Source organism: Hirundo rustica, chromosome 4, assembly GCF_015227805.2.
Source record: "Hirundo rustica isolate bHirRus1 chromosome 4, bHirRus1.pri.v3, whole genome shotgun sequence".
NCBI classification, from domain to species: Eukaryota; Metazoa; Chordata; class Aves; order Passeriformes; family Hirundinidae; genus Hirundo; species Hirundo rustica.
This window is the reverse complement of record NC_053453.1, coordinates 14,398,906-14,419,676: the sequence shown is the minus strand read 5'-3', so window position 1 is coordinate 14,419,676 and position 20,771 is coordinate 14,398,906. Positions and strand designations below refer to the sequence as shown.

At 38.0% G+C, this 20,771-nt stretch overlaps 1 protein-coding gene across 1 annotated transcript in view; it reads right to left on the bottom strand.

Annotated features, from left to right (window-relative positions):
• Positions 1-20,771, bottom strand: part of SLC2A13 (solute carrier family 2 member 13) — a 149,724-nt gene that overhangs the window by 35,491 nt on the left and 93,462 nt on the right. The window contains exons 5-6 of the mRNA XM_040062552.1: positions 11,740-11,903; positions 7,575-7,695 (exon numbers count right to left, since the gene is read on the bottom strand). Of these exons, the coding sequence (XP_039918486.1) occupies positions 7,575-7,695; positions 11,740-11,903 (285 nt within the window). The remainder of the gene's footprint in view (positions 1-7,574; positions 7,696-11,739; positions 11,904-20,771) is intronic.

The window sequence follows — 20,771 nt, the reverse complement described above, 5'->3', positions numbered from 1 at the left end:
CACTAAAAGACCTTTGCCCAGTGCCTTTGCTCTGCAAGTACCATTTCTCTTTTTTCACACTATTTTGACTTTTTCAAGCTGTACCTCAATTCAAAACATTTCATCAATTTTCATTTTTGCCACATTTTAAAGAACTTTCAACTTTGCTTTCCATAGTCTGTTTTCCAGTTACAAAATGTATCAGTATGTTCCTATGGTCCAGCTACGGAAATGCAAACTGAACCCCATAATGTATTCTGGACTGTGTAGCTGTACAGAATGTAGCACCAGATTTCATAATATTCTACTGCATGAGTAGCAGAACAACCACTCAGAGTATCAAAATATCCCCAAACACAGACTTTTTTGTGGACAGACTCCACTTCTTTCAGATTCATCATTCACACTGAGTACATGCTGCAGAATCAGCCTGAGTATGTGAAGAAGGCTTTTTATGGGAAAATCTGATAGATCTGCTACATGCAAGTTGGACCTGATGATCCTCATGGGTCCCTTCCATCCTGAGATATATGCAAGATATTTTGCTCATGTCCTGTCTTGTCTACAGAGTAAATTCCACTGTTGTGAGCTTTTTAAACCCACTGCTCCTGCTCTGTATGATGCAAATATTCGTATTCCTGAAATTGGTTTTCCTCACACAACTGCAGGAACAATAAAAACTCTCAGGCAGGAAAGGCTCAATGTAGGGACAAGAGGGTCTTGCAGTATTTACTGTCGATTAGCACATCCCAGACAGAGAGAATATAAGCTGCAAATCATTGCAGGCTGGAAGGAATGTCACTTTGAGTGTGCTGCTTTCTCCTGTTTCCAACTTGCTGTTTGCCACACTGGAAGCATGATCCTAGGCCAGGTGGATCTTTCATCCCACCCTTAGGTTACTCCTTGCTCTCAAGGTTGGCTAGGTACACAGTCTCTGCCTGATTTAGCATGCAGTGTAGTTCCTTTCCATCTCCCTACAGAACAACAAAAAGCCGGGGTCAAGCCTTCTTTGCTTCTGTTCTTGTATTCTATCTACAAGACAATGTCTCTTCCTCCAGCCTCGACCCAAAGAAAATGGCCAAGTCAGCTGAGCTGAGCATCGCTGGTCAGGCCAGGCCCACTCATGAGGCTGGACTCACCAAGGGACATGGGCAACTGATGAATCCAAACAGCCAAGGTTCTGAGTTCAACAACAAAAAAAATTGAACCAAGGACTTTTGGACAAATACTGCAACGGACTTACTAGCTCTGTTGACATATTAGGATATTGACACTTTCAGCCAGATATATAACTAAGAATCTTAGGGGTTTCTGACAAATGGTTTACTTCATTTTATATACAAACTCATCTCAATTAGGTACCAGGACCATGTTTAAAACTGCCTGATGCTTGTATCTGAGGGCTTTTGCTGTTTGCACAGGCTTCACTGCACCTCAGGCATGAAGTCAAGCCTTTCTTTATATTTCTGATGGTCCCTGTGTCAATTCCAGAAATGAAGCACTAAATTCAGGTTACATATAACTGGACAAGAATATAGGGTTTAAGCAGTTAAAATGTGTACTAACTGCAGATACCACTTCCAGCTGCTGTATCTGGGACATAGGAAAGAGAATAATTAACAAAGAATGAAAAAATCCACTTGAACTTCAGGAGCACTTTGCTGCTGTTATAAGAGACCAAGCGACAGAAGTGTATTTGTTAAGTTCTACCAACACTCTGTTAGGTAACACATGTGGTGTTACCATTAGTGTTACATGTGGGGTTACTATTTAGTGGTGTCCATAAGGAAAAGCTATAATTTATAACAACAGTACTTGGATGCTAATCGCAGTTCTGTAATTTACCACACAGATATTCCAACAGATCTAAATCACAGTTATGTTCAAGTATGATCAACTATCTCATCTTCAAATCAGGCTCCTGCTCCATCTGTTCCACTGAGATGATTCTTTGGTGTCCTCTCTGAAGTTCCAGACCAGCCCTGAATCTTTACCCTTCCTGATATACCACATATATACACATTAGATTTCTTCAAACATTCCCTAAGCCTTCTTCACAAAGGTTCCCATTCCTCAACTATGCAACATAATTATACAGCCTCACAGAAATTGTTTTCAGCCTCTTGCTGTTTGCTACTTCTGCTTTAGATGCGGTGAGGACGTGAAGGTTCAACTATTCTTCTCAGCTATCGCAGTCCTGTGAGGATAATGACTCTACCAACCTTGCCTAGTCCTAGGATCACCAGGGTTATCCCACTACTGCTACAAGCACCTTGGCAGCAGACTGTGCTGAGATGCTGACATCACATGAGAAGTGCCCTGATCTGCTTCCTTAGAGATGTCAACTGCTTCTTGTCTTTGATGACCTTTTTTCCCCTGAATTCATAAAGCCTCCAACTACAGAGCAACTGTATTTATTCTTGGAACTGAGCAACACAGACGATGAAGAACAGTAACAACTGCCTTACACATGCCTTTATTTTGGACAGAATGGCTGTCTCTGTAGCATAATTTGTTTTCAAAACTACTTTTCCAAAGAGACCCTACATGTAGATATTATATTCCCAGCTTCCAGGCAGATCAGATAGAAACCCTGTTCAAACTTGATTAAAATCATTCTTGTGTGACTTATACCTGCAGACCATGTAAAGTATAACATCATCACTTTGGAAGACTTAAAAAAATCATTCCCTAAGCATTGTTTCAGGTTTTGTTAAACAGCAAAGTCACAGAAGAACTAGCAGAGATGTGAAGTGTTAATAGGTAACTACATGAATAACCTTGTTTCCTCACTAATGCAGAGTTTGAGTCAAAGTATTTGTAAAACTTAACAATGGTTACAGGAACTCCACTGCACTCAAACTCAGTTCAGGTAAATTACTTTTCAGATCTCTGTGTTCAAACTGATGAAAGTTCTTTCTCATTCACTTTAAAGATGCTTACTACATGGACTGACATATTCCTTCCTATCCTTTATAATTTAAAATTAAATTACAAGTTTTTATACATAGGACCAACATGCCAGCACAGGGAAAATCATTACCAAGCAATATATCACTGTATTAGTTACTTAATAAATTTCAAGACTACGTGGATATTATTTCACAGTTCTGCAATATAAACTATTAGAATTTTAACTATACTTCATAAGAGGTGGCAAAAGCATCCTCAGACATGTTTATCACCTTTATATATTCATAATTTTCTGACCTCAATGGCCAAAACACATTACTATATTTATTACTGCAATTCTCAGTTATCAGAAAGACCAGTAGCTCAGGCACTTTGACATTAGAAAGAGAAAATGAGAATCATATTTTAGCAAATACTGGTTCCATGATACAGTGACATTATGAAAAATAGCAATGCCTAGTTTGCTTATAAAACAGATTGTCAATGAGTTATTAATAAATTAAGTACAATACCTAATACACCAACTATATGCATCCTAAGGCTACTAAATACAATAAAACCAGCTTCAGTTACTATGTTAGCTGAGTTTTTTAGGGATCACAATTACATACTTCTTTCATACTTCTGCTACATTCATAAAGAAAAGATATATATCTGACCATTAGCTATCTTACTAAATGGCTATGTGCGAGTAACTAAATATTGCTGCCTTCATCTTGGTGGTGTGTATTTGTACAGTGAGCTAAGGATCATGAACCACGTGAGGGTGACTAATTCAAAAATGAACAACAGAGTCCTTGTGTGCCCAGCACAGCTGGCACCGCCTGGACTATTTTAATCAGCCTGAAGACAATCTGTTCCGGAAGGATTCCGAGAAACTTTGTGTGCACAGGTATCATTTCCCTAAGATATGAAGGTTGACCTAAGCTTAACACAATATTTACCATTTTCATACAGTAATTGACATAAAAAATGTCGCTTAGGCAGAACAGGTTTGCATTATGTCTTCTGGAGCAGACCAAGTTTCAAGAAGTGCAGAGAGAGACACGAATGGAGACAAAACGAGCAAGAATACAGGGCAGCAGGACCACAGTAATTTTACAGAAATGGCTCAAGGTCCCAAACAGTCACATCATTGATTCTTTAAAGATTGGGAAAAGGTGGGAGGGTAGCTAATACACATGCCCTAACCTAAACCTCCTTCCAGAATCAGGCAAGTTCCCAGTAAAAATGGGAACATTTATAGAGTTTTGGAAGTTGGAATAGTAATAGGAATGGATAGTTCATCTTCTCACTTTTAAGGTGATAAATTCTGGAATGGTGTTGCTTTGTCTTCTTAAATTTACCTTTGAGATTTCTGTGGCCTTGATGGTAAGTATGATCACAGCTGCTGAGGAGATTAGGCTCAATTAGGAGATCAGGTGGTCACACTGTAAATGTCTACACATTATGCAGCTGGGTGTGAAAATGAAATTTGATTAATGGATAGTACAGAGAGGAGGAGCATTCACCCTGCCTCTCCTCAGTGAGATACGTGTATTTGATTTATTTTATGCACAGCATATCTTACTGGTTTGTTTTCTGCAACCATGTACAGGTACCTTGTAACTCCATTTGCATGGAGCTCTTTGAGTACTCAAGCCCTATGTGCCTTTTTGAATTAGGACAATGACTGTGCTCTTTATTTGCTAGTCTTTCTGTCTTCATTGTTATTCTAGCAGCAGGAATTAGTCTGTGCAGAGGAATATGGATCTGAAGGAACAACAAGCAAACAGACTGTTTGTAGTAGCTCTAAGGGTTCCTTAATGAACACCCACACTTATTTTAACCCAATGGATTTACTAACATAAAAAGCAATTTTTTTTTTCACTCTGCATAGTATCAGTGAAACTTCTGTCAGCAAAATAAATTCTACTGACGTTTTCATAACTTATAAATACATTTTGACACAGACAAACACAAATTATATTTAGGAAACACCACCACACTCTGAAATGCCCAAGCTGCAAACAGGTTTAGACTTTAAGTTTACCTCACCTCAGAGAAGCACCATGTTCCCGTAAGAGGAATACAGCTGCATTTGTGCAGGCACATCTTTAAAAGTAGCTACAGGGAGATGGCATTATGTGTTCATCTTCTGAAGTCCTGCTGCCTTTTGCCTTCCCCAAACTTTCTGAGACTTCCTGAAGACTTGCAAGATACAATGCTAAACAACCTGAGACACCAGCAGTTTTACTAGAACAAGCTAAAATATGGGTTAAAGAGCAAGGGACCTCTGCCATTAATTTACTTCCTTTTACTTTGATTGATATTCTGTTTGTAACTGTCTCTACAGTTAACACTTGCTGCCCTACACAGTGGGAATCTGTACAGTAAAGCCATTATTCTTAGAGTAGCAAAGAAAATCTGCAAGACTGATGTTATACAGAGTAGACTTTCACTTCCAAATCCTCAGGTTTGGGAATCTTTTTGATTCGGCTTTATAACCGCCATGGGGAATACCTCCAAGGCCAAAAAGGAGAGAGAGGTGAGTCAGCCTTCAGCTTTTCTCTGGTTTGCAGTCCCCACCTCCCCTCCCTTCCAAGACCATACACGTTTTGCTGAAGATCTTCTAACCCAAGTGGCATGCTGAAAACACTGTCGACTTTCTTGTGACAAAACCAATATTTTATATTTCATTCAGCTTATTGACAATGTGCACAGAAAGCAGGCACACTCGCATCTTAAACAGACACTTTTCCAAGTCAAATATAATATATGCTTGTATGTCATACCCTTCAGAAATAATTAATACTAATATTCAAGATGTTGAAAGAATTCTCCTTTTGGCTCCATCTGGATCACAGTTTGGTGATGTCTTGAGGCATGAAAATTTTTACAATTTTAGGTATACAAGTGTGGAAGTTATTATCAGGCATATCAATCCCTACTTTTTTTGTATAAATCTTTTAAACACTGGGTGCTGTAGCCTAATTCTGTGCTTTGTGGGCAAATACATCCATTTATTATTTTCAGCTCTCCTGGCTTTTGTGTGTCTCTCTACTAAAGCATAGCATAAGATTAAAATAGAAGTACCTACAGCTTTCTCATACATTGCTCATTATTCCCCCCTCCATTCACTTCCATCTTTAAACAAAGAGGGCTCCTTCAATTTTAAAATACTCTCAAACGAAAATATTTAAATTATATTATTGCTCTATTTCCAGAACCTTTGAATTTCTATCTTACCTGCTTTTCCACACATCACATCAGAAACAGAAATTGTAACAGATTACAAGTATTCCAATAATTCATGAAACAACATGCCTTTACGAGAACTATCTGCTATAATTTTTCATGCTTTTGCCCAGAAGTGCACACTATGAAAGCCATGAAAATTTCCTTCCTTCCTGGCTGTGGTTAACTTGAACATGAAAATTCTGTTGAATATTTTTCATTGGTTTTTAAGCTGGACGAGCCATATTCCTTGTATGTAAATTTTATACAGTTACAGGTTACATTAACGATCTAGCTTCATTAAATAACAAATTCTTTATTAAATAACAAATTATGTGCATCTCCTCTCTCCAGACATCCTTTCCAAACTGAAGTATTATGCAAATCCTTCTCACATTTTTCTTTTAATGTAATCTGATTCCTAAAGGAGAGCATCTTCCCCCTTTACCTCTTTTAACCAGACTACTCGCCATTTTGCAGACAGGCCCATCTCAAAAATTGCAAATTATAGCTGACACTGCAGTGGAACACAAGTAAACATATACATTTTCAATATAGGAATCATTATATCTGATAGTATCCTGTGTTGTGATTATTTGTAACTATTTACACTCAATGAAGAGCTTCCATCCCTCCCCAGTTTTCTATCAGTCATCAGATCCTCAGAATCTTTCACCTAAGACATTGCTCTGGTATAAGAAAAGCCATGAACCATATTTATAGCCAATATCACTACAAAACTAGAAAACTATTGTTTCTTGATATTTATTTCTATGACAAAAAGACAGATTTTGAACATCATTAAGAATTTCTTCAACCATTGAACTAGTCTTTTCTGAATAGGGAATTTTCAAGTCCATCAGCTAAATGAATGTAAGAGCACTCACAGGTGAATAAACCCCATCAAATATAGAAAATTACACATTCTTAAACCCCCAGAAGTAATGTTATTTGAAACTATGACTGCATATGGAAAATAGGTCAAAATCTGCACATTTATTTTAATTTATTATAATTGTTTATTGGTATACAATTATCTGAACATTACTTTTTCCCACTCAGGAAAACAACAGGCAAGGAACACATCTTCTTGGACAGTTTACAGCTGCTACACATGACAAGCAGATGAATAACAGCAAGCATTTTTATAAATTCCTTATAAAACATTCCTGACTTTGTATGCCCTGTAACTTGTAGCAGGAGTGATATAGTAGAAGAGGTATACATGGAATTTGCCACTTAACCACCTTATTTAGTCCAAGAAATTCCAAAGGAATACTAAGAGAATTTAATCAAAAAATCTGATTTTCTCTACAGAGGGAAGTTAGGATTTTAAATTTAGTTGTCCAGTTTAGTTCCTTGTACTAGGCTTTGTGAATAATTGTCTATTACTCATACTAAGTTGTAAAACTCAATTAATTGGAAACAACCTTCAAGAAAACTGGATGAATGACATAAAATCTCACCTGTATTTTGTGCAGGTAGAGTTTTGATGTGAAGGATCTGGTGGATTAAGTGTGATTCTTGGCGAGACCTGAGCTGATAGCAAAAATCCCGAAGCTAGGATAATGAGTGCTACAGCAGTACCTAAAAATACAGACAAAGAACAACGTGACACTTTTTTCCAGAGCACACAAAATAGTTCTCTATATTGAACTGAACTCTGCTTGGGAAAGCAAGGCACCTCATACAGCATTCCCTAAGGAGTTGTGGTGAGAACCTAAGAAAAATACCCTTTGCTACATCCACATCCTAAATTAGGTTAGATATTAAAGTCAAGGGCACCAGCTTTCATGTCCAGACACCGAATTACTAGATTGAGACTTTTTTAATCTGTGGAATTGCCAACCACTTGAATAAACAGGTATTATTATTTTTGGAGTTAAAAATAATGTTGTAAAGGTAAAATTTATTAATGGCTTTGAAATCACCATACTTCTCTCTACTCCCACACCCAGACTTGCAGGCTTTTCTATAAAACAGAAAGTAGCATCAGCTTTTTCATTGACTACCTCCTCTTGTGAAACTAGAGAAAATCAACTTTTCATAAGAACATCATCAAAAAGTGCAACACCTTTTGTTTCAAAGAGCACACATAACACCTGCTGGGAAAAAGTCCCCTTCCATTTTTTTGCTTCTGTTTCTCCCAATAAATTCCTTGTGCAAAAGCTGGACAAAATGATGAGAAGATGACAAAAAAAGTTCACACTGTGCAACAGGCCATTACTGGAAACATAATTCATAGTTTTCCCACCTTATTTGCCACACACACAATATACTGTATTATTTTAATGAAAATTGATAAACCTTACTACTCACGATACTACTGCAACTGCCTCAAACTCAGACTTATAAAACTTTAGCTCTTGCTACTTGGTGAGGCATTGAGATCGGTGTTGTATAAAAGTTTCCTAGCTGGCAAACACTAAGTATGTAAAAACCTTTCTCAGAGATAAAAATGATATCTAAAGTACCAAGGTTTATGTAATAATGTTATCCATGAACATGCCTGTGCAGCAGCCACCACCAACAGGCAGGAATGGTTGGACCCCACATTGACCTGAACTGAGGCAACTAAGACCTTAAACTCAGTCACAAACTGTATGTGCAGAAATGTATGTATATACCTTCCCACCATAAGATATTTCATACTTGGCTCTCTTCTGGCTGTGGCTGGTAGGTACACTAACAATCCCAGTTTTCAGGGCAGGCTGGATATTGCACTAGATGTCCTGTACTTTCAAAATGCCATAAACTAAACAGCAAATATATTTAAACAGGGTCTATAACCTTACTTATATCCATTCGAAATATGCTTTTTAAATATAACTCTTTTAAGTTAACTAAATACACTAACACTCATTTCCAGTATCTCTGTAAATATCTTGTTTCTTTGGAAAAGTACTGAATATGTAAACTTGGCATACGAAGTTTAGTATGTTTTAGTATGTTTTCATTCTGTGGACGTTTTGCTATGATGAACAAAACCAAACAATTACAGTACATCATTAGCTCAAGTGGGAAAAAGGGAAATATCCTGAAGATACTTTAGATCCTCTCTGTTATAAAAAGAGATACAAACTGTACAATGCCCCAGTACCTTTCAAGTTGACAATTTCTGAAGGGAAAGAAGAAAACACAAATAAAATTAATAATATACTTGTCACAATTCCTGCATGTTTTCCAACTAACAGCTTTGAAGAAAGAAATTTACTGAAGAAAAAGAGCAGAAGAAAGACAAAGAAATGATACAGAGAAGATAAAGAAAGATATAAAACTGACAGGAAACTAAGACAAATCAGTAATTGTAGTAAAGAGAACTAAAATAGAGGGGTTTTTTTCAGAAATTTACTTTAATTTTTCATAATGGTATTTGGAGGGTTCAATTTTTCAAAAGTTTCTAATGTTCTGAGCATGACAAAAATATAACTAATGAAATCTAAGGCATCTCTGCCAAACGTTTTCAGAAAGCAGGAAAAGTTGCACAAGATTACAAAACTTCAGTATATTGGCTTTTAATCAAAATACTTATGTTACTCTCTACTTATTATTCTTGTAGGTTTTTATCTAATAAACATCTAACCAATTATCCTTTATTAAAAAAGCAAAGCTCCACATCCTTGTAACAGTAGGCAAAAGCAGTAGTTTTGTTTTCATTTTATGCAGTGGGAGACTGGGGCATACCTGGCTTCCCCAAAGACCAGAGAAGCTGCCAGTAATAACTCAGTGTAAATTGTAATGTCCTCAGAAATGCAAACCAAAGTAGAGCAGTAACATATGTTTGCCCCAAGAGAAAACTCAACACAAAAAACAAGTCCATCAGTAGATTTAGTAATTATCATTCTGTTACACAGCCCTCTTTCTAAGGAAAACACATCATATCTACCACTACCTAAATCAAATGTTACATGACAAAATTCCAACTAGTACAGAGGGATGATGTACGACCTCATGACTTTCATTATTTTTATTATCCTTAAGGAAGGACTGTAGGATAAAACCACAGCATTAGAGCTTGGCTCACATGACACTGCAAACAGACGGCCAGCAACCAGCCACAAAAAAAGACCATTTTTACTAAACAATTACTTTGTGTCCAAACATCATTAACAAATAACCCTTTAATGCATTATGCTCCATTGTTATTTCTGTGTTTTATTGCTATATCCTCCTCTGATCCATTACTAAAATGCTTTGTAAGAAACATTTATATCTACAGTTCAGATGTACAGCCTTTGAATATATTAAGCAGAGCCAAAAAGCAAAGAGCTCTGATAATATGTGAAGTTATCACAGCTATACAGCTGGGTCCAGACAAGCAATAAACTCTTCAAGGGAGCTGGCCAGACATTTGAGATTATTTGGGCCAAAAAATCAATCAATCAGTCAATCCCCTGTTTCAATAGGCATTAAAGGAGAAGCAGCACCCAAGAATCAGAAGTGTCATGCAGGGCCTGGAGAGATCCACATCACAGAAAAAGACAACAGACTGTCTGGAGGTACAGAGGGATGTATATGGGAGATACATTGTAACTGATGTGGAACAGACTAAAGTAGCAATTTGAGAGTTTTTTTCTTATCTTTAAAATGTGAGAAACACGCTTTGAATAACTGTGTACCAAACAACTCGTGTCACTGTGCTGCTGCTGCTCTGCCTGTATAAATCTACACTCGAGTATTTGAATGCGTTAACTCAGCTGAGAGCTGGGAATTGCACATCCAGTGACATGGCAGCTGGTGTCCCTCTCTGCTTTGTCAAACTAACTAAAATTTTGGATCCTTGACAACAACAGCAGAACAAAATATGAAGGCATTAAACCTTTACAGCTAAACACTTGTGAACACTATTTCAAGAGGAGCAGGAATCGTTTCTCTTTACAAAAACCTGTTCTTGGAAACATCTGAACCCTCCAGATATTCAGCCAGAGGCAAGTTTTGGTCACAGATCACTTTAGCAAAAACAAGCACATAAGGCAGGAACAAGCAGGGAATTGCCATCCTAAAAACAGGACACAACACAGGAAGGCTGCTTGCTCTGCCTTTCCCTGCTTTCGAGAAAAGACTATGTGATGAGTTATGGTGTTTGAGTATTTGGACAAAATGTACAAAACCAGAATTTTGTCTTTGGGTATCTCATACAGGAGGTGAATTAAAATCACATTATGTATGTAAGGTATTTACTGTACTGTATCTGAGGTAACTATGCAGAGAACTGCATTACTTTTTACAATGTGCTGCAATGGCTATGCAATATGCTTTCTCTGGTACACCTTCATCAGATGGTTCTGAATTCCAATTAATAAGCCCAAAATCACATATGAGATTTTAAAACTAACCACCTGTGAAGTTCCAGGCATTTGATTCCTTAAACTGGATAAAAAGGCTAAATGAAAACATTGTCAAACATGGCTTCAAGGAGAAAGTCGCCTGAAAAAATAACAGTCACTTTTAAATTAGCCTCTAGCTGTGGCATTTTAGCAATAGTCTTGAAAACACGTATGATTTTAGAAACAATATGGCATCAACACTGTAATTTTAAAGAGGACTGCTTTGGAAAAAATTGCACTTGAAATTTTATTTTCCTTTCATTAATAATTATGAAAATATATAGTGCACTAATGAAACACTCACCTGTTAAGCTACCAAGTGTAAGTTTTCGGCGACCCATCCTTTCAACAAGCCAGACTCCCACAAGAGTAAAAATAAAGTTTATAAATGCTGTCAGTGCAGCCAGCCAGATTGCAAGCCTGTCATCTTCCACTCCTGACATCTGCAAAATGGTAGCACTGTAGTACCTGTGAAGGCAGGGAGAGACAAATAAGAACACAGTTTATTTCAATTTGGGTCAAGTTATAGTTTCTGATTTAATTTGAAAAAGATCATAACAAATATCAAGTGTGACCTCCTGCATAGTGCAGTTGAAGACTGACACATAATCACCCTGGGAAATCAGGCATAACCAAGGCATAACTTGCATCTGACTAAAGTTTTGACTGGAGGACATCAAGAGATAAACTGCCATTCTCTTGGCTGTTTATATTTTCAACAGTCAATTACATTCTGCTAGAAATGGGGTTTGCCTTTTTAATTAAAATTAATCTGCCTTTCATATCCATCCATTGCTTTATGCTCTTTTTAGGATTTTAGCAGCCTGTACATTGTCTAGGGAAAAACAGCTCAAAATCAAATACATTTTCAGTCCTCTTAAAGGTCATACAGAACTAATTCACGGCATCCAACATGTTGCAAGGGACACTTGCATCTCCTTGGTTTTAGGTCTGCAAGTCTTATTTCAGCGCCACTAAAGTGCATAAACCCTCTCTATGGCATTACTTTTGTTTTAACCAGAAAATGATTGCTTAGAATGTCTCTGCACCACACTGCAGGGATGTGAATCTGCACCCATCAGGAGCATTTGACAGAATATTCTACTTCTTTCTACACGGAATCAATCGTTCCACACAAACAGTAACTCATAAAAAATTGAACTGAGCAAAATGAAAAGGGATGAGAAAGGAAGCCTTCCACCATTTTTCACAGACTTTGTGCCCATGTTCTCAGGGAGAGCTAAATAAATGCGCAAGGAAACACAAGTACTTTTGTTAATGCTGTAGAAGCACTTTTCAGTTTCTATTCATTTATGTTGACTGAAATACTGAATATTCAAGCCCTCATACACCTTGTAGTCGACAGGCTATCACACAGAAATAACCATCAAGAATGTCAAAGCTTGGTTTTTTTTGTCCCTGGTCAATATGTAGCTTGCTTTAATGTCCCCTTGTTGTCTTAATGCCCGGATCTGCAGGCCTCAGGAATGTCAGCGGCTCCCATCCCTCGATTCCAAGCACATTCTGCTTTTTACTTCAAATCGATAACCCGTGATGGGCAATATGCTGAGATGCCATTTAGGACACCACCACCCGTAACTGACCATGACTATGCCGGATGTTACCCTCCCACCCGCAGGGCACTGAGGTTCCCCCAGCCCCCTCCCCCAGCTCCTCTCCCCAGTGCAGCCATTTGAGGCAAGGCCTACGCGTCCAGCTGGTGTGCAGCAGGACGGGGCTCCAGAGGGAACCTGCTGGGAATGAGGACACAGCTCCCACACGTGGTTCTGAGGCAGGCTCTGTCTCTGCCCGCCCCTCAGCAACCGCGGTGACTCGTCCAGGCTCAGCTCCTGCCAAAGGGCTGCACGCTCTGAGATCCCAGCGAGGCTCTGATTCGTAGGGAGGGAAGATTCAAGAAGGACAGGCATCAAAATGCCAATATTAACATGTCCTCGCTTCTTAAGGCACTCTAAATTAAATTGCTAACTGTCTGCCAAAGCTTACATAGTACTGCACTGTTTCAGTCACCAAAATGATCCAGTCTCTGATTTCCCAAGACACGTTTCTTTTTCTGCATAAGGGTAGGAAAATAAAATGTCAAGTGTTGGCCTGCTGACACCTACTATGAAACTCCTATTTACTTCCACCAGACAGGGTTTCAGGAAGCCACATTTAACTCCACATGTCTAAATCTTCTTAAAATCCAATTTTACTGGAAGTCAAAAATTGCCAGTTGTCAGCAGCAATGTATAACATACTGTCTATACAGCCCTCCCCCCCCAAAAAAATCAAAGAATAAGGAATCACAGAAAAACATGTAGATGTCTACTGCCTAATCCATACAGGCACCTTTTGCCCCCATCATTCCTTCTGGTTGCTTATTGCATTCACAGGTTATATATTTTCAAATAATAGCTTACTGTTTATCCATAAATAAACAACATATTTCATTTCTGTGGAAAACAAAACGGGGAACTTTAGAATCTGCAAATCCAAATGCCAAGCTACCAAAGCCTGGGTGTTGAGCAGTGATGTTCACAGTTATTACGGCACAGCGACTGAATTTCAAAAATCTAAAAGGGCACTTACGTAAGTTATGATAACTACTAAATATATTTGCTTATGTTCACCTGTCTTAGCATACCTATTTTTTATACTAGGCTGTGCAGCCCTGCCTGTATATTAATGTCGCAAAACATCAGTCTTCTCAAATTCTTCCTGACAAGGGAAAAGGCCTACATGTTAGGAAAAGGTTAAATTATGATATTATACAAGTACAGCTAATACTGCAAGTCCTGCAGGGAATACAGCTTCAGTGACAAAGTTGTGCAATCCTAGCTTATTTTCTAAAATGTAAAGAAAATTTAAAACACACGTGTACCCTTGGAATTTTTAAATAAATACTATATCTTAGAGAGTAAACAAATATATACAATTACAAAGCCACACAAAGTAACCGAGTTGGATACATACAGAAAGATTTTTAATATTGTTGATTTCTGAGAATGTCACAATTATCAAGAAATTCAACACTATGAATTGTTCTATCAAAAGTTGCCATACACTGAAGAAAAATAAACCCAGAAACACTTCCACATTCAAGCCCCCTCAGACTAATCCTTTTTATATATATATATACACACGCACACACACACACACACACACACACACACACACAATATATATATACTGAAAATGCACAGTTTTGAAGGAAATGAAGCACCAAACAAACACTTCCCCCCCCCTGTTTTTTCTTTTAATGAGTATGGGTTTTTTAAAAGCAACAATGTTGAACGTTTAAAGAAAAGGATAATTTCCTCCCTTCAAGCAGGTCTTACACTCAGTTTTGGATGCATCAGGATTCCCAGTTTAGCATCTTCAGCAGCAGAGAAGCTGCTCACCATGGCAAGCTTTTAGCTCCCAGGGAAAATAAATGCTTGCCAATGGTGCCATCACTTCTCTGAGTGTCCCCATCTTTCACAAGATGCTGCTCCAGCCCACCGAAGTCTACTCCAACAAAGTTTCTGCCTAAGGATTTCAGCCTTCTTGGACAGAATTTATAATTCTTGTAGAAGTAATGAATAAATCTAACTCTCTCTTTATAGAAACCTGAGCAGTCCTTCAAGGAAAAGGCTGCCATAATCATCCCTACGTCTGTAATGGATTTTTCAAAATCAGTACCTGGGAGGCAACCTGGGGAGCTGCCCCTGTACACTTAAATTAAATTAAACCTTCAAATTCCCTGTTTGGCAGTAACTGTGTATTGTGTTATAAATGCTTTCAGCACTGACTGAAATGACATAATGAATGCCACTTAATACAATCAATGTATTATGGTAATAAAAACACTCAGAATTTAGTACTGCTTGACAGATAGTTATATACACCCGGTACGTTCTCTGATTCAGCATGTGCTATCTATGTACAAGGTACATTAAAAGCATTTAAAAATTACCATATAATTATGGTAATTAAGAAAACACAGGATTTTTTCTAGTGTCCAAACAGACTAAACTGTACAGCTATCAAGTGAAGTAAGTGTACCAGTGCTTGACAGGGATTAAGAATACCTTTACAGGATTAAGATCACCAAGTTACACAAAGAAATTCACTTAAGTTACCACAGTACTGTCACACACCTGTTGGGTCATGTGAAAATTACTGTTGCAGTATCTCCTGTGAGACCAAAAAAAAAAAAAAAAAAAAAAAAAAAAAAAAAATCGTTCTTTTGTTCTTTTTTTAACTTATTTGCTCTGCACCAGATACCTCTGCCAACAGTCAATGTGCTTTTCACATTCAGTTGTTTCACCTACTTATGTGGGTCCTTCACAGGTCTCACCGGAAACTACAGGGGACAGAAAATATTTTGTCCTTCATAACAGAAAAAATGGTAACATACGAAGAAGAGTTGGATCTATTTATGAAAGAAAAAAATATTAGGCAAGAAAATAATACCAAACTATATATCAGTCTGCAAAAAAGTGTTCAGTGAATTTTTCAGTCAGAACCCTGTAGTTAAAATCCATTGAAGAGGTAGGTTAAATTTATTGAAGAGGTAAAGTGAAAAGTAATAGGCAGAGCTGAAAAGTAAATGAAAGCACTGGAAGCAACAAAGTCTTTATCATCCTCCTCATCTTCCCAAAACAGAAATCAGTTTCCAGCACAGAAAAAATAGGTTGTATGTTTTGTACTGCAACAAAAAGCAAAGTAATGTCAACTTTTTCACCTTGTCTTTAGTGCCTTTACTCAATATACGTGTGTCTAACTCTTCATCACAACCTTTACGAAAGAAAATCACCACTGCCATCCCTATTTTATAAATGGAGACCACTAGGGCTTTTGGGAAAGAGAAGGAAGAAGAATAACTATTCATGGTTATCCACCAGTGCTACCTGCAGCAGAATAATGACACTCCAGAGTCTCAATGCAGATAAGTGCTGTCTGCAAATTAGAGGCATAAAAGCAGGGAAAGAAATCCCCCCTGGTGTTCACAAAATATACCCTGTTCAATTATTCATTTATTCTGACAATTTCAGTTAAATTTAAATTAGGTTTAATATTCCAGGGTATTCTAATGCCTGCTGTAAGTTCTCTGGCATCCCAGAAAATGAAATCAGTCCTCATTAAAATCAATAGACCTGCAGAATAGCCCTACAAAAAAAATTAAAAATCAAGCTAGCCCCTGTGTTTAAAACCAGGGCCAGCAGAAAACAATGGGACTGTAGACACAGTAATCTCACAAGAGACAGGAACAACATGCTTAGAGTAATGGGATCTTGAAAGGTAGTTTTAGGTTAGATATTAGGATCAAATTCCTTCCTGTGAGGGTGGTGTGGCACTGGAAGAGTTGCCCAGAGTAGCTGTGGACATCCCATCCCTGACAGCGGTCAAGGTCAGGTTGGGTGGAGCTTTGAGCAACTTGGTCTAGTGGAAGGCAGAGGTTTGGAACTGGATGGTCTTTATGGCCCCTTCCAACCCAAACCATTCTATGCTTTTCAATTTTAATTACACAATGTTGCATTAAAAATGTTGTTCTTGCACAGCTTAACAGGCCAGAGAACAGGCTGCACTCTTGGAAAGGCAAGAGGACGCAAAACGGACAAAACTAATTTAACCACAAGTAAAGCTACTGAGATGACAAACTGTCTTTCTGAAAAGCAAATAAATGGAAAAAAATATAACCAATATCAGACTCTGCTGCTGGGGATACAGGTTTGGACAAAGGTCAGGAGAGCTGAGGAAGTCAACAGTTAAAGACGCAGTGAGAAAAAACTCTTCTGCAAGGTGAGGCTGGGAAAGGCCCTGGCACATGAGGCAGGGTGGAAGTGTCCATGTCAGGGGCTCTCCCCGTTTTTCAGGTGGTTTCAGGGTCCTTTGCTCCCCTGCACAGCTCTGAGCCAAGCTGAAGGAAGAGACAGAGTTCTCAGGTTTAGATTTTTCAAGGTTGCATACTTTGTTTACTTTTTCTTATCTTACAATTTTCTCAGAGTCCGACAAGATGTTTGCAGCTGCATGGATTCCTCACGTCTCCCCCCGAGCTGGGCTGTCCTTATCTTTTATACTAATTACTACGTATTTCTATTTACTATTTCTCACCAATGTCTATCACTATTACTAAAAAGGTCATCTTTACTTTGACCCAATCCTCACTAACTACTTTGTGCCATGTCAATGCAGCAATGGAGTGAGGGAAGGAGAAGGAGAAGAAGAAGGAGACAACGCCCCAGATTCTCCATCTTGTCCCCATTCACTTCAATGCTAGGAATCTAAAATTACTATTTTTTTCACCCTGTGATAAGCTAAACTACTATTTTTCACACTCTTGTGGCCTGTAAACCTTCTCTCAGTGTAGAAAGTTTTTCCCATGGACTGAGATCAAAGCCAGTGTCTCTCTGAGCTCTGGACTGGGGTCCCAGACCCCCCTGCCCAGGTCCCTGACCCTCCAGGGCAACCAAAGGAACGCCCTGGACTCCAACATGTCCAAACAGAGCAATGCAGCCACAGCAGCCTCTGATAGGGAGGAGCATTAAAGCCCCTGTGATGACCCCAACACATACACCCAATATTGGAATAAATGGTGGAAGTCTTCTTTAACAATGATGCATTAAATATACATTTTCTTCTCATTCTTAATTAGCCTGTTACAGCACCAGAAACACACACAGAAAAAACCCTTAAAAACCTACTGGCACCAATCCCACATTCATTCAGGGAAGACTCCACGATGAGCAATGAGGAATAGCAGCATGCATATGTGCACTTGAGTACACTTTATTGCAGTCACTACTGGGCACAACGCCCTTACTAGTAACAATTTTAAGCATATGTCCTGGGGGGGGGAGGGGGGAAGGGTTTCTGGGAAATAACTGGCACAAAAGTCTTCCCTGGACTTAAATGCACAGATGTACTCATATTAGCAGAAGTCATTTCAGGACTGTTTACAAAGCAAACCCAAAAGGGTAATTCTGGAGTGACTCCATCTGAACCCGTATTTGTGGTGGCAGATGAGATCTATTTCAGGAGTAGAGGTTTTGGCATAAAATATCCTAATTTGACAATCTCAACTGACCATTCTTAATCTAAATACAGGCCTTCATATTTTTAGATTTTTCTGGAACCAAATTCTAAGAAATGGCAGGAGTTCAGTGTCTTTCAAATCCTTGCCACTCACTTGGGATGCTTTAATTGAAATCTCTAAATCCAATCTCAGGTTTCAATACTCATATAATCAAATATTACCCTTGTGATATGTTTCATACACTACACATAGTCTAGATCTCAACAGACTTGTATATTCTCTTTGCTTAGAAAACAAAAGTAATTGCACAGCAAACTTAAATGTATGCAGCATGAGTATTAATTCAGCAGTGTCTGCTTGTATTACACAATTTTTTTTTTGTTGTCCTTTGTCCCATCCGTTCTAGCAGAGAAAAGGAAAAATCATGGCAGACCCAAAAAATTTCTTATGGTGGAATCACCAATGTAGACAGGATTTTTTTATTTCATGTTCAGCATGGGTAAAACCATAGGTTTTATGTTAACATAGCATATAAACGACAATCAAAAAACCCAAAGGATTTAATTTCTGATGTCTGAATGATTAATCTACCTGAATGCAGCACTTGGATGACACTTTTGAAATTTCCTCTTCAGTTTCAACAGTAGAAGTTGTCAGAATAGCCTCATTCTTTCCTTCTCACTTACTAAAAATGAATCTGCAAGCATCCCAACTATGCATTTCTGCTTTTCTGACAATAAACAAAGCATCAGTCTCAACTGTTGATGCTCTAACCTGAGAATTCCATTAGACCCCTTCCTACCCATGCGGCTTCACTCTGTGCCCTGACTAGGCTTTGCAGAGACGCCCTGCTAACAGCAGCGGTGAGAACTGGAGCGTAATTCCCAGTCCAGAAAGTTCAACAGAAAAATATATCAGCTGTAAAGACCCAGAACAAGCTTTTAGTGCCAAATCTAGAGAACCACTTGCAGAAGCAGAGCTTCTTTCAGTAATTTTACCTGAGGAAACTGAATTTCCTCACTCCTCTAAGGATTTAGCTTTTAGCTTGCACTTTCTCATTTGTTATGTGAGTGCAAAAGTGTTTTGCCAGTGCTGTGAAGTTGGTGACTTCTGCACCAGTTGCAGTTCATAAATGGTAAGAACAATTATCATTTAAGCAGCTACAAAACAAACCTCTAGCAGAGGGCTACAATACATTTCTAGTGTACTGTGAGAAATATGTTTCAACGTAGTGTGCACAATGGAAGCAAAGCGATGCACTGTGAATGAGCTACCTGTTGAAAGGACAAACACACTGTTCTTCTCTTCAATACAAAACTCAGCGATTTAGCACCACATCAAAATTGTTACAGCTATATAAAGCACTGAGAAGACTAATGTAATACAGAGCTAAAGGCTAATGTAATAGAGTTAGATCCTCTACAGTGCAGAATAGTAACCTTTTAATCTATGAACCATATGGTGGACAACAGATTTGTTTGATAATCCCTGGAGTGTATTAGACTCTGCATACTTCTATTCAGCAGGGAAATTCCATTTTAAATTAATACAGACCATCTTACAGTATTCTTTAAAAGTTATAGGACTTAACCACATAGAAGAGAACTTACTGCCAACAGTTACTGCTGTGTCTTATGTATAGTATTTAGAAATACAAATTACTCCGCATTTAAAATTCAGTGAAGCTGCTAGAAAATAGATATAAAACAAAATTAAGGATAAAGTTGAACAAAAATTTCAAGATAAAGTCAATAAACAGCTGAAAAGATTCTATGCCAAATATTTTTAAGAGTCCCTTTTGAAAATGTATTTTACCTTCTCTCTGAAATAAATCACTGTTACTTGGAAACATCTAATAAAGGATGAATACAGAACAGGCTTTGTGTTTAACCGCTTTGAGCAAATACTTTGCACATTCACAGTCATGCTTTGTTACCTCCAGGTAAAGATTGCTTTCATGTTTATCATTTCCTTGTTGCAACTAATTAAGCCGCCAAGTTTTAAATCCCTAGCAGCTTATCCAATTCAGACCAATTAATCTATGTGCAAGGACAGCTTGACTACATTAAATTTATGTTCTCTGTCCTTCAGAACTCATCAGGAGCTCAATGCCAAGACCAAAAATCTAAATATTAATCTCAATTCTATGAATTTGTGACCTTGGAGATGTAATTTAATTTCTTCATATTTGTTTCTCCTCTGCAAAGTTTTAAATACCTTTCCACACTTCTCATGAGAAGATTCGTATGTGGATAATACTTGAAAACAGCCAGAAAAGAAAAGGGAGACAAAGCAGGTGTTGCTCACCACAAGTACAC